Genomic DNA, 12,532 nt, shown 5'->3' with positions numbered 1-12,532 from the left:
ATGCACATTGCCAAAACACTCAATAGAGGGAGGTCAGCTCTTGTGGGGAGAATGTTTCTTTCTCCTTGGGGGCCATCTGCTTCTGTAAGTACAGGGCCAATTTATATTTCACAGATATGTTAGGAGGAGGGTGTGAAAAGCTTAACTGGCACCGTTGTTGCTTCAGTGCCCCTGGATAGTTGCCTGGCCATCTTGACCCCTGACCTGGCTCTGACTAAGTTCCTACATTCATCATGGAGGAGCCAAATTATGTGTAAGAAGAGTGATGGCATGTAGTTTTCATGGTGCCAAGATTATATATAACATACTGTAGGGGAGGGTGGGAATGGTGTGGTTGAGAAATGCCTATTTGGGTATTCAGAGCAGGTGGCATAAAAGTTACCCAAACCTTTTCCTCTCCTATGTATATAAGGTATTCTGCATCTGCAGGATCATAGTGGGACCCAGGAGATGGATACTAACAAATCCAAATTATGAAATAAAGAGTTTGAGGAAGTGGAGAACACCGCCAAGGGAGTGGTTGAAGTGATCATTGTAGAGGCTGTGCTAGGAGGGGGCTGGTATGTCAGAAAAATGGGGCTGGTGGCCATGATGGGGTTGAAGAGCACCTGTAGTGGGAGAATGGGAGTGAAAAAGTCAGACAAAGAGAGGTTAGTGGCATAGGGGACTTTCTGATACTGTTCCACAGGTGGAGTGATGACAAGGTTCAAAGTAGAGCTATGGCAGAGAGTTATCCCAGGGGATTATGTATGAAGGTCTTAAGGGTTGTGGAGTAAAGGGCATTTGAGGCTAGGGTATTGGTTGTTTCATCAGTGTGAATACTGAAGTACCTAAGATAATGGTCTTCTAGGTATGGAGAGGAAAACTGAGCCACTGCAGTCTTCAGTGTGGAGGAGTGAAAGAGAAGACTAGTAATGAAGAAGGAAGTTGGGAAGGCTTAGCAGACAGCAGGCACCTAGTGAAACAAAGGGTGTTAGTATGAGGGCAAAAGAAAAATGATCAGAAAGTGGTAAAGAAGCAGTGAGGCTTGCCCTTCCCTTATCAGCCTTCTGCTTCCCATCTCTCAGGTGAGGGCTAGGAGACTGAACAGCCTTCACTGGAAGGGTGGTGGGGGAAGCAGGAACCTTGGACAGAGTCAGCTTTGGGTAAGAGCAGGAGATAGATGTACTCTTCCATGAAAAAGTTAAGTAGCGTGTTTGTTTGTTTGTTTTACAATGGAGTCAAAATATTAGCCAGGAAAGTACAGAGAATTTGGAAGAGATCAGCAGTGGGAGAAAGAGAGTTTCCCAAGGTAACACAGTACTACATAGAAATGAGCATCCTAAAAGGGCAAAGGATACAGGACATTTGCTTTGGGATGGTGGTTGAGGTATCAGGAATAAGAGGTGTAGGGGACAAATAGAGTAGATGCTCCAAGCAGGCATCCGTTGAGACTCAGGCAATATGGAATATTTGATGATAGCAGTGGACACCCGCTGTCATGTGCCGAAGGGCAGCGGAGACTGGCTAATCTAGCTGTGAGTGGTTCCCGTGTACTGGTTAATAAGGTAATGTGAGTTTTGCCCCACTTCTCTTTTGGACTGCATGTGCTCATGGGCCACATTTGTAAGAACTTTACCTAATTAGGACTCCAACATCCCTTTGAACTTTTAATCTGTATCAGATTATTACCACCAATTTATGTAACTATCACCAATTAGTTCTTGAATTTTAAGAAATAATATTGGAACATTTATTGGAATTATACATTATTACTAAAAATTCAGCACAACTTTCCATCATTCTTCAATAGATTTTTTTTTTAGCCTACTATTACACAGTAAATACAGATTCCATTTTAGTTTTTCTTTAGAAATAAATAATTGAATTATATAAAATTGAAAGGTTATGTTTCCAGCACAGAATGACTGGATACTCATGATAGGACTCAGACCTCAAATGTTATACTAAAATTTTAGCCTTAACAAAAATCATAAATAAAAGCCCCATTTAAAAAAAATCACTGATGCATAACTAAAAATGAATCACCGAGTACTTTTAGCTGACATATACATCCTTTTGATGCTTAATGGACTCAAACTGCTCAAGTAAATATTACCACTGATGCTACCCATTTCATGCTGGGGCCTCTGACAGCACAATGAAAGTTTGGGAAATTATAAGGACAAGTGATATATCAAACACCAAGTCTGCCTACCTAATAGTATGTGTGGAAAAGATTGAAACTTTGATTTAATAATGTTTTTGTTTAAAATGTCCAAGTCTTAAAAACTAAACTGTATTTTTATCTTTCTTTGTCCTTGGGTTTTTTCTGGCTTTCTTTCTTTCTTTTTTAATTTATTTTATTTTTTTTATTATTATGTTATGTTAATCCCCATACATTACATCATTAGTTTTTGATGTAGTGTTCCATGATTCATTGTTTGCGTATAACACCCAGTGCTCCATGCAGAACGTGCCCTCTTTAATACCCATCACCAGGCTAACCCATCCTCCCACCCTTTCCCCTCTAGAACCCTCAGTTTGTTTTTCAGAGTCCATCATCTCTCATGGTTCGTCTCCCCCTCCGATCTCCCCCCATTCATTCTTCCCCTCCTGCTAACTTCTTCTTCTTCTTTTTTTTTTTTAACATATAATGTATTATTTGTTTCAAAGGTACAGATCTGTGATTCAACAGTCTTGCTCAATTCACAGCACTCACCATAGTGCATATCCTCCTCAGTGTCTATCACCCAGCCACCCCATCCCTCCTACCCACCACTCCAGCAACCCTCAGTTTGTTTCCTGAGATTAAGAATTCCTCATATCAGTGAGGTCATATGATACATGTCTTTCTCTGATTGACTTATTTTGCTCTGGCTTTCTTTCTTAAGAGTAATTCTGTCAGACCTATAAATATAGAGAACAAATTGATGGTTTCTGGAGGGAAGGGGGGAGGGAGGATGTGTAAAATGGGGGATGGGGAGTGGGAAATACAGACTTCCAATTATGCAATGAATAAGTATCACAGGGATAAAAGGCACAGCATAGGGAACATAGTCAATGATATTGTAATAGCGCTGTATGGTGACCGATCATACCTACACTGGTGGTGAGCATAGCATAACATTTAGAGAAGTTGAATTGCTATGTCGTGCACCTGAAACTTATGTAACATTGTGTGTCGACTATACTCAAATAGAAAGGTTTAAGAAAAGAGTGATTCTGATTACAAAGTGTGGGTTGAAACTTAGATATTCCTTATGAATTTAAATATTAAAATCTGTTATTGTGAAAATGTGACAATTGTCTCTTACACCAAAGGCGACCCCATGGTTCATTGAGAATGGTTGGGATTTCCCATGAAGGACACATTCTAGCCCATCTTTCTTCCTGCTCAGTATCTGGATGATGCATCTATCCTGAGATATTGTGCGCTCAGAGGGGCTCACCACTAGCCCAGAAAACAGCTGTTGGCTCCCTTGCCAGGATCCCAAACAAACAGTAAATAAAGAGAATAGAGTGGATTTGTGAGGTGAGCTCTCACCTTGGCTAAACTTTCAAAGTGAAATAATTAAATCAGAAAGAATAGTAGCACCTTTCTGTTTTACAAAAAGATCAACTTAGCTGTGTGCACTGAAGGGCCAGTGCCCAGGAATACGGCCTGCCACTAGGTATCTGATCTAAAACAAAGGCAGGTCATCCGACATGTGGTTTACCTGACCTGGGGGCCCTGACAACTGGTGTCAAGTGAAGGAGTGACTCACCCCCCCACCCCCGTCCCTAGAATAAGGCTAAATAGTCTTCATGTATTTTGCTTTTCTTTACTGCAGGACATTTGTGAAGATATTTCGGATCATGTGGAGCAAATTCATGCGCTTCTTGAAACGGAGTTCTCCCTGAAGCTGCTGTCCTACTCCGTCAATGTGATTGTGGACATCCATGCCGTACAGCTCCTCTGGCACCAGCTCCGAGTCTCCGTGCTGGTTCTGCGGGAGCGGATTCTGCAGGGTCTGCAGGATGCCAATGGCAACTACACCAGGCAGACGGACATTCTGCAAGCTTTCTCTGAAGAGACAAAGGAGGTGGGTATTTGAAGCCAAGTAACGTGCTATTAAGTGTGACCATTGGAGAATGTTTTCAGTTCAGAGATGTGGGATAGGAATTCTTTGTAGGTAAATAATCAGGTCCTGAGCTGGGCTTTGAATCTAGGTATAGTGACCGGAGGCTAGGGCCCTTCTAATGTGAATAAAACTTTAGACCAGAGTTAATTCACACCTGATAGTTTGCACAGATACCACCCATCGTGGTTGGTGCTAACCTGGCTTCTTGTTCCCCATTCAGTTATTCGATAAATATTTATTGAGCACTTACTATGGCTAGGCACTAGGTGCTAAGAATGTAATAGTGACCAAAATGTGGTCTTTGCCTTCAAGGAGTCTAGTACCCAATAAAGACAAAAGGACAGACATTAAGGGCAGATTGTGATAAGTCCACATGATGCCACCGGAGGACAGAGAAGGGGCACCTAACTCAGACAGGAAAGCTTTTCTAAAAGAAGTGAGTCCAATCTGGGACCTGAAGGAGAAGCAGGATTAGACTGAGTAATAGAGGTTCTAGACAGAAGGAATGGCTTCATCAAAGATCCAGAAGTAAGAGAATAAGAAGCTCAGAGAGCTATAGACAACACTGGAGCAAAAAGTTCAAGGCACCAGGGTTTGAACTAATAGGGAAGGAGAGGTCAGATTATGAAGATGAAAAGTCATATTAGAAGATTTGGACTTTATTTTAGGGACAACAGGAGAGTTTGTTAGGGGAATTGGCATGATTAAATTCATGCTTTGAAAAAACTATTCTGGATGCAATGAGTCAAATGAGCTTTAGGATTTTACACAACCAATGTATTTGGATTTTTTGTACTCATATTAAGAGTAGTTTAAAGAGTTTGTTGTTGTCACTTTTGATGCATGGCTTAAGAATGAACACTGTGGGGCGCCTGGGTGGCTCAGTTGGTTAAGCGACTGCCTTCGGCTCAGGTCATGATCCTGGAGTCCCGGGATCAAGTCCCACATAGGGCTCCCTGCTCAGCGGGGGGGTCTGCTTCTCCCTCTGACCCTCTCCCCTCTCGTGCTCTCTGTCTCTCATTCTCTCTCTCAAATAAATAAAATCTTAAAAAAAAAAAAAAAGAATGAACACTGTGGGGGCACCTGGGTGTCTCAGTCGATTAAGCATCAGACTCTTGATTTCAGCTCAGGTCATGATCTTGGGGTCGTGAGATTGAGCCTCGTGTCGGGCTCCACACTCAGCATGGGGTCTGCTTGTCCCTCTTCCTCTCACTCTGCACCTCCCTCCCACTCCTGCTTACACTTTCTCTCTCAAATAAATAAATAAATAAATAAATAAAATCTTAAAAGAGAAAAGAATGAACACAGTGAATTTGAATCCAAGTGAACTCTCCTAATCCCACATAAAATTGACATATATAGGAGCAAAGCATTGTGCTAACTAAGCAAGTGTGTGTGTGTGTGTGTGTGTGTGTGTATGTGTAGATAGCTAGATAGATATGGCATATAGAATCATAGAATGTGTGTGTGTATATATAGTCCCTTGGCTCTTGACTTCCACATTCATGTCCTACCCTTGGTTTTGTGGAAAATATATACTGTAGAAGTTTATGAAATATATATTGTAGAAGTTTACAATATATTTTGGAAGTTTATTTATATAAATAAATAAGATTAAAAGGCCTTATAACGAGTGTTGCATAATTCAGTATTAATTAATGTTTCAGTGGCTCCAACATTTTTAACAACACAAAACAAATCTGTGCCTATTCTCATAAATGATTTATACTTGTTAATTATTGTTTTCGTAATAATGATGCTCTTGCTTTAGCAAATTCCCCACAGGCCCTGGAAGTTTATGAGAATCAAAAGCTACTGGGCTCACTTCTAGCTTTATGTTCTTTGTTTTCTTTTTTTTTTTTTAAAGATTTTTATTTATTTTATTGAGAGAGATAGTGATAGAGAGAGCATGAGAGGGGGAGAGTCAGAGGGAGAAGCAGAGTCCCCGCCGAGCAGGGAACCCGATGCGGGACTCGATCCAGGGACTCGATCCAGGGACTCCAGGATCATGACCTGAGCCGAAGGCAGTCGCTTAACCAACTGAGCCACCCAGGCGCCCTATGTTCTTTGTTTTCATTTGGCTTTTCCTGTTACTGTGGCAGTGAGGGAGATGATACAGACTTTGGTAGAGTCCTTTTTTTAATCACAGAATGAATACGTGGGTGTGTGTGTGTTAGTGCCCAGATGCCATTCCTCCCAGATGGGATCCTTAGAGGGGCCCTGACTGGGACTCTGGTGGTCCTGGGAGACTACAAAGAATCCCAAACTGTCCAACTCTGCCCTAAATGTGGTATTCATGAGGTGTACATCGATGAGGTAGAGATGAGAACTGGGAAAGATAGATCTAAATTCTGAAGAGCTCCTTCTTTAGATATCTACCTGCCATCCCCAATCTATATATGTTTTTGTTGTTGTTAGTGTTCCTCCTTATGTGTCCTGCAGGCTCTGTCCAATGTCCAGGATTGATCAGTCATCAGATCTGCCCACTTTCTACTCCTAGAAGGGGGCATAAGAAATCACTGGATAAAACCAGTTCATTTTACATATTTATTCATTAAAGAACCATTTACTGATCACCAACTCTTTGTTGTAGAGCAGGAGATATAGCAATATGCTAGGGTTTATTGTTATCATCGTTGTTGTTTTGTGGAATACGTTCATCATGCACTGATTTGACCTTGGGTCATTCAAGAGATGGTTAGCCCAGGTAACCATGAAAAGCCATTGAGGCTAACTAATTGTCACTGGCCAGTGCTCTATGTTTTGAGTTTATATTAAGTAGTGTCCATGATGGTTCTCACAATGTGAGCTCAACAGTTATTTACAGATTGGATTGGAAACAATTTTGTGCATTTTCATATTTGAAATTCTTTAGTTCTGTCATAAATATGCAAGAATATGTTGTATGAAGGGTAAAAGAACAGTGGATTCTTAGCCATCTGCTTTGTGGATATTTTTCTATGAATTAAAGCACTGTTTCCATTACCATCCTTCCTAAAGATATGGAAACCTGGTCCTGTTTGTGCCTCTAGTGTGACTCCATGAGAACATTTCAAAGACTGCTTGGTTGTATTTGTTTCTGCCAGTAAGCACACTGGGACTGTGGAAAATAGGAAAGGAATTAGGATAAAATTCTAAGCTTTATAGAATACATTAAGCTATTAAAGATTTATAGAATGAAGAGGGAAATGGCATAAAACAGGCTGATAAACTGAAATCGTAGATGTCCTTCCAGTGAAAGTGAATTCATTTTCTCTTTTTGTAAGTTAGTTGAGTTTCTGAGCCACATTAAAGAATAAGTTGGAAAGTTGAAAAAGTGGCAAGTTTTCTCTCTGTCTTTGCAAAAACAAAATGCATAAGTTTAGTTCTTTTATTTAAACATGATGCAGGCCATATTTTGTGAGCAAATTAGCAAATGTTTTGCCAAAGCAAAACCAACCAACTAAACAAGTAAAAAAATAGGGCAAAGCTCAACATGGTGTAAAAAATGTTTTGTACTGAAATTTTTCATATTTCAGATACTTTGATAAATACTTTATATTTATTGTTTCATTTAGTAAGGAGTGTAAGAGATATTAAAAATAGTTCCATTTTATAGATGGAAAAACTGAATCTGAGAGAGGTTAAGTGACTACCTAAGGACATAAATCTAGGAATAATTAAATAGAACAAAAAAACCAGCTCTTAATCGAGCTCTATTGTAATAATAGTAATTCTTTCCTCCTTTCCTCCACCCCTCCCTTCCTTCCTGCTTTCCTTTCTATCTCCCCGAAATATTTACTGATTTCCTACTATATATACGACACTAGGCATTCAAAGATGAGTAATAATACATCTTAGGAATCATCTTAATATTTTTGTTAGTTCCTCAAAACAGTTCTGGGAGGTAGGCAGGGAAGGTGCTGGTATTCTTATTTCACAGATGATATTGAGAGAGGTAAAATCACACAGGTAGTAACTGTTAATAATATGAACACAATAGCAAACAGTGATTAAAAACTTACCATATGCCAGATGGTGTGCTAAGTAAGCACTTTGCCCACATGATACTTACCCTCTCTGTGGGAATGCATTTGTCTTTCTAGAGCATGTACCCGAAGCACTTTGTGTGTTCTTCTACGAGCCCTTGTCATAGGTCCATTTATATCATGACAGAGTACATGCTGGATTCGAACTGCATGAGTGTTGGTACCAGATTAGAATCATCTCTATCTCCCATAGCGCCTTATTTGTATCATTGTAAATAAAAGTCTCATGAGTTGAATTCAATTAAATAATGCAGATAATCACTACTTTAGGGATAGAAGAGGGAGATACAATTTCAGGTTGATGGACTAGGATTTATCTTGGAAATTATTCATTTGACTTAAAATTTTAGCCTGTAGAAAATGGAGATTCTTAAAAATAATGACTATAGTATAAATAAAACATACTAAAATATTTTTGTGTCTTTTCCCCTTGCCTATCAGAAAGTAAACTTTGCTTTGCTTTCCATTTTCCTATCATTACTTGCTCTTCTCGGTCTACTGCTGCTCTCCAGAACATATCCAGAACCATAGAATCCCAACATGGTAGGCCTACAAGGAATCGGATCAAGAATCTAGTTCATGTGGTCTAAAGACTCGGGGGGGTGGCATTCTGGTAAGAGGTCTGTGAATGTATATGTTAGTAGCTGAAGTGTAACAAACACCATGTAGTGAGATTAGGGGAGGAAGGGGTGGGGGGGCATACAACATTTTTTACTGTACCCATGATTAAAACAGTAAAATTCTATTTCCAACTCTCTTCTCAGTAAGAACACTAAGTCAGTGTACAAAACTGACCTTGACGTAACAGTGGACACTGATAGAACTTTGGGGGCATTTTAATAAGGAGATCTTCAAGTCTCTAAATTATGAATATTATCTCATATTCGTTGGTAGCAAAATGTAATGTTAAAAGAAGAAAGATCTAAGAAGACGTTTGGAACTAGAGCTTCAGTTAACTTAATTATGGGTGAGGAACAAAGCAAAAATTTTGTTTCAAACTGGGGAAGTGGGGGAAGAGTTTCCTTGATGTCTCAGAGAAGATTGAAGCCAGCAATAAAGTGAATAAATTACCATCTCCATAAAACATAAGCTTCATCTGAGAAACTGCTTCATAGCATATTAAATCGGGGTACATTTGAGTTGACACAGTGCTAGGCAGCCATGACACAGCTAATGGCCCTTCACAATTAAATGTGATATTTCTGAAGTAAAAAAGGACTGTAAAAACAATGTGCACTCTTCCCCACCCCTCTACCCACCTGAGACTATTACTTGCGTGCATTAGAAAACTGTCTGGGACAGTGGTCCAGAACAAAGCCACGGGGCTAAAAATATTAGTATTACCAAGCAATATTTTAAGAAATGAAACTTATTATTCATCTCCTCTGAGATACTTCAGAGAACTTTCTTTTTTATTTTATTTTATTTTTTTTAAGATTTTATTTATTTTTTGACAGAGAGAGACACAGCGAGAGAGGGAACACAAGCAGGGGGAGTGGGAGAAGGAGAAGCAGGCTTCCCGCTGAGCAGGCAGCCCGATGTGGGGCTCGATCCCAGGATCCTGGGATCATGACCTGAGCCGAAGGCAGACGCTTAACGACTGAGCCACTCGGCGCCCAGAACTTTCTTTTTTTTTTTAATTGCATGGTGAAATCTAGAAAAAGTACTTTTGAAGAATGTTCTTAATAACAAACTGTGTTAAAAACACTGCATGGGTAGATGCTTATCATTTGGTCTTTAGGATATGAAATGATACGCTGTGTGCTGTTCCTTGTTTTGTTTTTCAGGGAGGGATTTTTTCCACATTAAAAATGCAGTCTTATTAAAAATAGTTACCTCTAAGTGACAGTCAGCCATGTACAGAAATAGTTGGCCTGGTTGGGAACAGGATGGGAGAGGGTTCCCTTTGGGGCACCAAGTGTTTTTGAGTATGGTATTTTCTTTCCCAAACAAAAGACTGGCTAGGGAAAGGATCTTCAGGGGAAGACTTAGGAAAATGTAGCCATACCCTATTATCTGAAATGTAGTCTCACACCATGTATTCATCTAATATCTTTTATTGAGTACCAGTTATTTTCAAGCATAACAGTATTCCTGATCTTAGGAGTCTGTGACCATCACGGTGGACACCAAATACTTTCCCAGGGCTAGAGAAACAGGTGACTGACACTTGTAGGGGTCTAATTTTTACCTGAACTCTCAAATTTCTTTTTCTCTACCCATCATAGAAACACTTTTACTTAAAACCTCTTTCACCTTTCTTAAGTAGCTGCAGTGCTGTACTTTTATGATAAAAATGATAGAAAATAATCCAAATTTCAACTAGCCAGTAATTTGTTTATTTATTGTTTTGTTTTGTTTTTCTTTTCTTTTTTTATTATTATGTTCAGTTAGCCAACATATAGTACATCATTAGTTTTTGATGTAGTGTTCAACGATTCATTAGTTGCGTATATCACCCAGTGCTCATCACAACACATGCCCTCCTTAATGCTGTAGTTAGTAATTTAAATACCAACTTATGGGATAGCTTGGGAACTTAACCATCATTTATAATACTGATTGTGTGAAGGAATAGGTTCTGAGTACTGAACAACCAAATTTAAAAATTTAAATAAATACAAGCTGCTTTTATTTTTTTTATTTTTTATTTTTTATTTTTTAAAGATTTTATTTATTTATCTGAAACAGAGAGAATGAGAGAGACAGAGAGCACATGAGAGGGGGGAGGGTCAGAGGGAGAAGCAGGCTCCCTGCCGAGCAGGGAGCCCAATTCGGGACTCGATCCAGGGACTCCAGGATCATGACCTGAGCCAAAGGCAGTCGCTTAACCAACTGAGCCACCCAGGCGCCCTACAAGCTGCTTTTAAATAAGAGGTTCCATATTACTCTCTTAAAAATTGCATAAAGTGTGACTTTTGTTTGGCTGGCTCATTCCTTGGTGGTTTTGGCTTCTGACTTTGTTATTTAAAGGGTTTGGTCCAGGTATGAAGCATAAAAGCCACACAATTCCATCTAGATAATTTTTACTGAGATTGGCAGTTAATACTAGTTTCCCATTTTTGTGAAGTGTAATTTAGCATAGGGATACCTCTCATTTTGATGAAACTTGCCCCCTATTCATGTTATTAACTCCTTTAAGACTCACAACAACCCTTGACATGGCTTGTCATTTGCTTTTTACAAATGAAGGAAATGAGGTTTAGTGACATCAGGCTACTGGCTCATGGTCACATTTGACTCTGAAACTTGGGCTTTTAATCACTAGAGTCAACTAAAACTACATAATCAGAGGAAGAAATTACACGAAGTCATAGAGTTACATTCCAAAACGTCCTCGTTCATGCATTCATTCTTTTATTTAACAGATACATCTGTGATTGCTTACTCTATGCATACCACCATGCTAAGTGTTGCAAGTGTTCTGTTAAGTCAACCATTTTCTATGTGATTCATACTCCTGTGGTGCTTAAAACCAATGGGAGAAACAAATATCAAATAATCACAATAGTATTTACTTACAGATTGAGGTAAATGCTTAAAGTTAAAACAACATAGTTTTATTTTTTTATTATGTTATGTTAGTCACCATTCATTACATCATTAGTTGTTGATGTAGTGTTCCATGATTCATCATTTGCGTATAACACCCAGTGCTCCATTCAGTAGTGCCCTCTTTAATACCCATTACCAGGCTAACCCATCCCCCCACCCCCTCCCCTCTAGAACCCTCAGTTTGTTTTTCAGAGTCCATCGTCTCTCATGGTTCGTCTCCCCCTCTGATTCCCCCCCTTCATTTTTCCCTTCCTGCTATCTTCTTCTTTTTTTTAAACATATAATGTATTATTTGTTTCAGAGGTACAGGTCTGTGATTCAACAGTCTGACACAATTCACAGTGCTCACCATAGCACATACCCTTCCCAATGTCTATCACCCAACCACCCCATCCCTCCCACCCCCCACCACTCCAGCAACCCTCAGTTTGTTCCTGAGATTAAGAATTCCTCATAACAGTGAGATCATTTTTCTTATAAGCTCGCATAAAACTATGTTGATCCAATGAACAACATAGTCTTATGAGAGCTTATAAGAAAAAAATTCTGACTTAGGTGGGAGTTTGGAATGTTGAAGAAGTTAAGTTTGATCTGAGGCCTGAGGGGTAAGTAAGAGTGAACTCGTTAAGGGATGTTGTAAGTGGGAAGCTTTTTTGAAGGAGGGAAATAGCATGTGCAAAAGCCCTGAGGCAGAAGGAACTCGTTATGTTCAAAAACTATAAAGAGAACACTGTGGCTGGGTGTAGCCAGGGAGGAGAGAGTGGCTTGAGAGAGGCCTCTACATGTTCTTGGAAGGGTTGGGGATTTTAACCCAGCAGCAGGAAGTTAATAAAGGACTTTAAGCAT

At 39.6% G+C, this 12,532-nt stretch overlaps 1 protein-coding gene across 1 annotated transcript in view; it reads left to right on the top strand.

Moving 5' to 3' along the window:
* The first annotated feature begins 573 nt into the window (after positions 1-573).
* LOC118002892 (A-kinase anchor protein 6-like) overlaps positions 574-12,532 on the top strand; it is a 286,565-nt gene continuing 274,606 nt past the window's right edge. The window contains exons 1-2 of the mRNA XM_034993503.1: positions 574-650; positions 3,731-4,064. Of these exons, the coding sequence (XP_034849394.1) occupies positions 574-650; positions 3,731-4,064 (411 nt within the window). The remainder of the gene's footprint in view (positions 651-3,730; positions 4,065-12,532) is intronic.

This window comes from Mirounga leonina, unplaced genomic scaffold (genome assembly GCF_011800145.1).
Source record: "Mirounga leonina isolate KUSES-001 unplaced genomic scaffold, KU_Mleo_1.0 Mir_84, whole genome shotgun sequence".
Classification (NCBI taxonomy): Eukaryota; Metazoa; Chordata; class Mammalia; order Carnivora; family Phocidae; genus Mirounga; species Mirounga leonina.
This window is presented reverse-complemented; position numbering and strand designations above follow the sequence as displayed.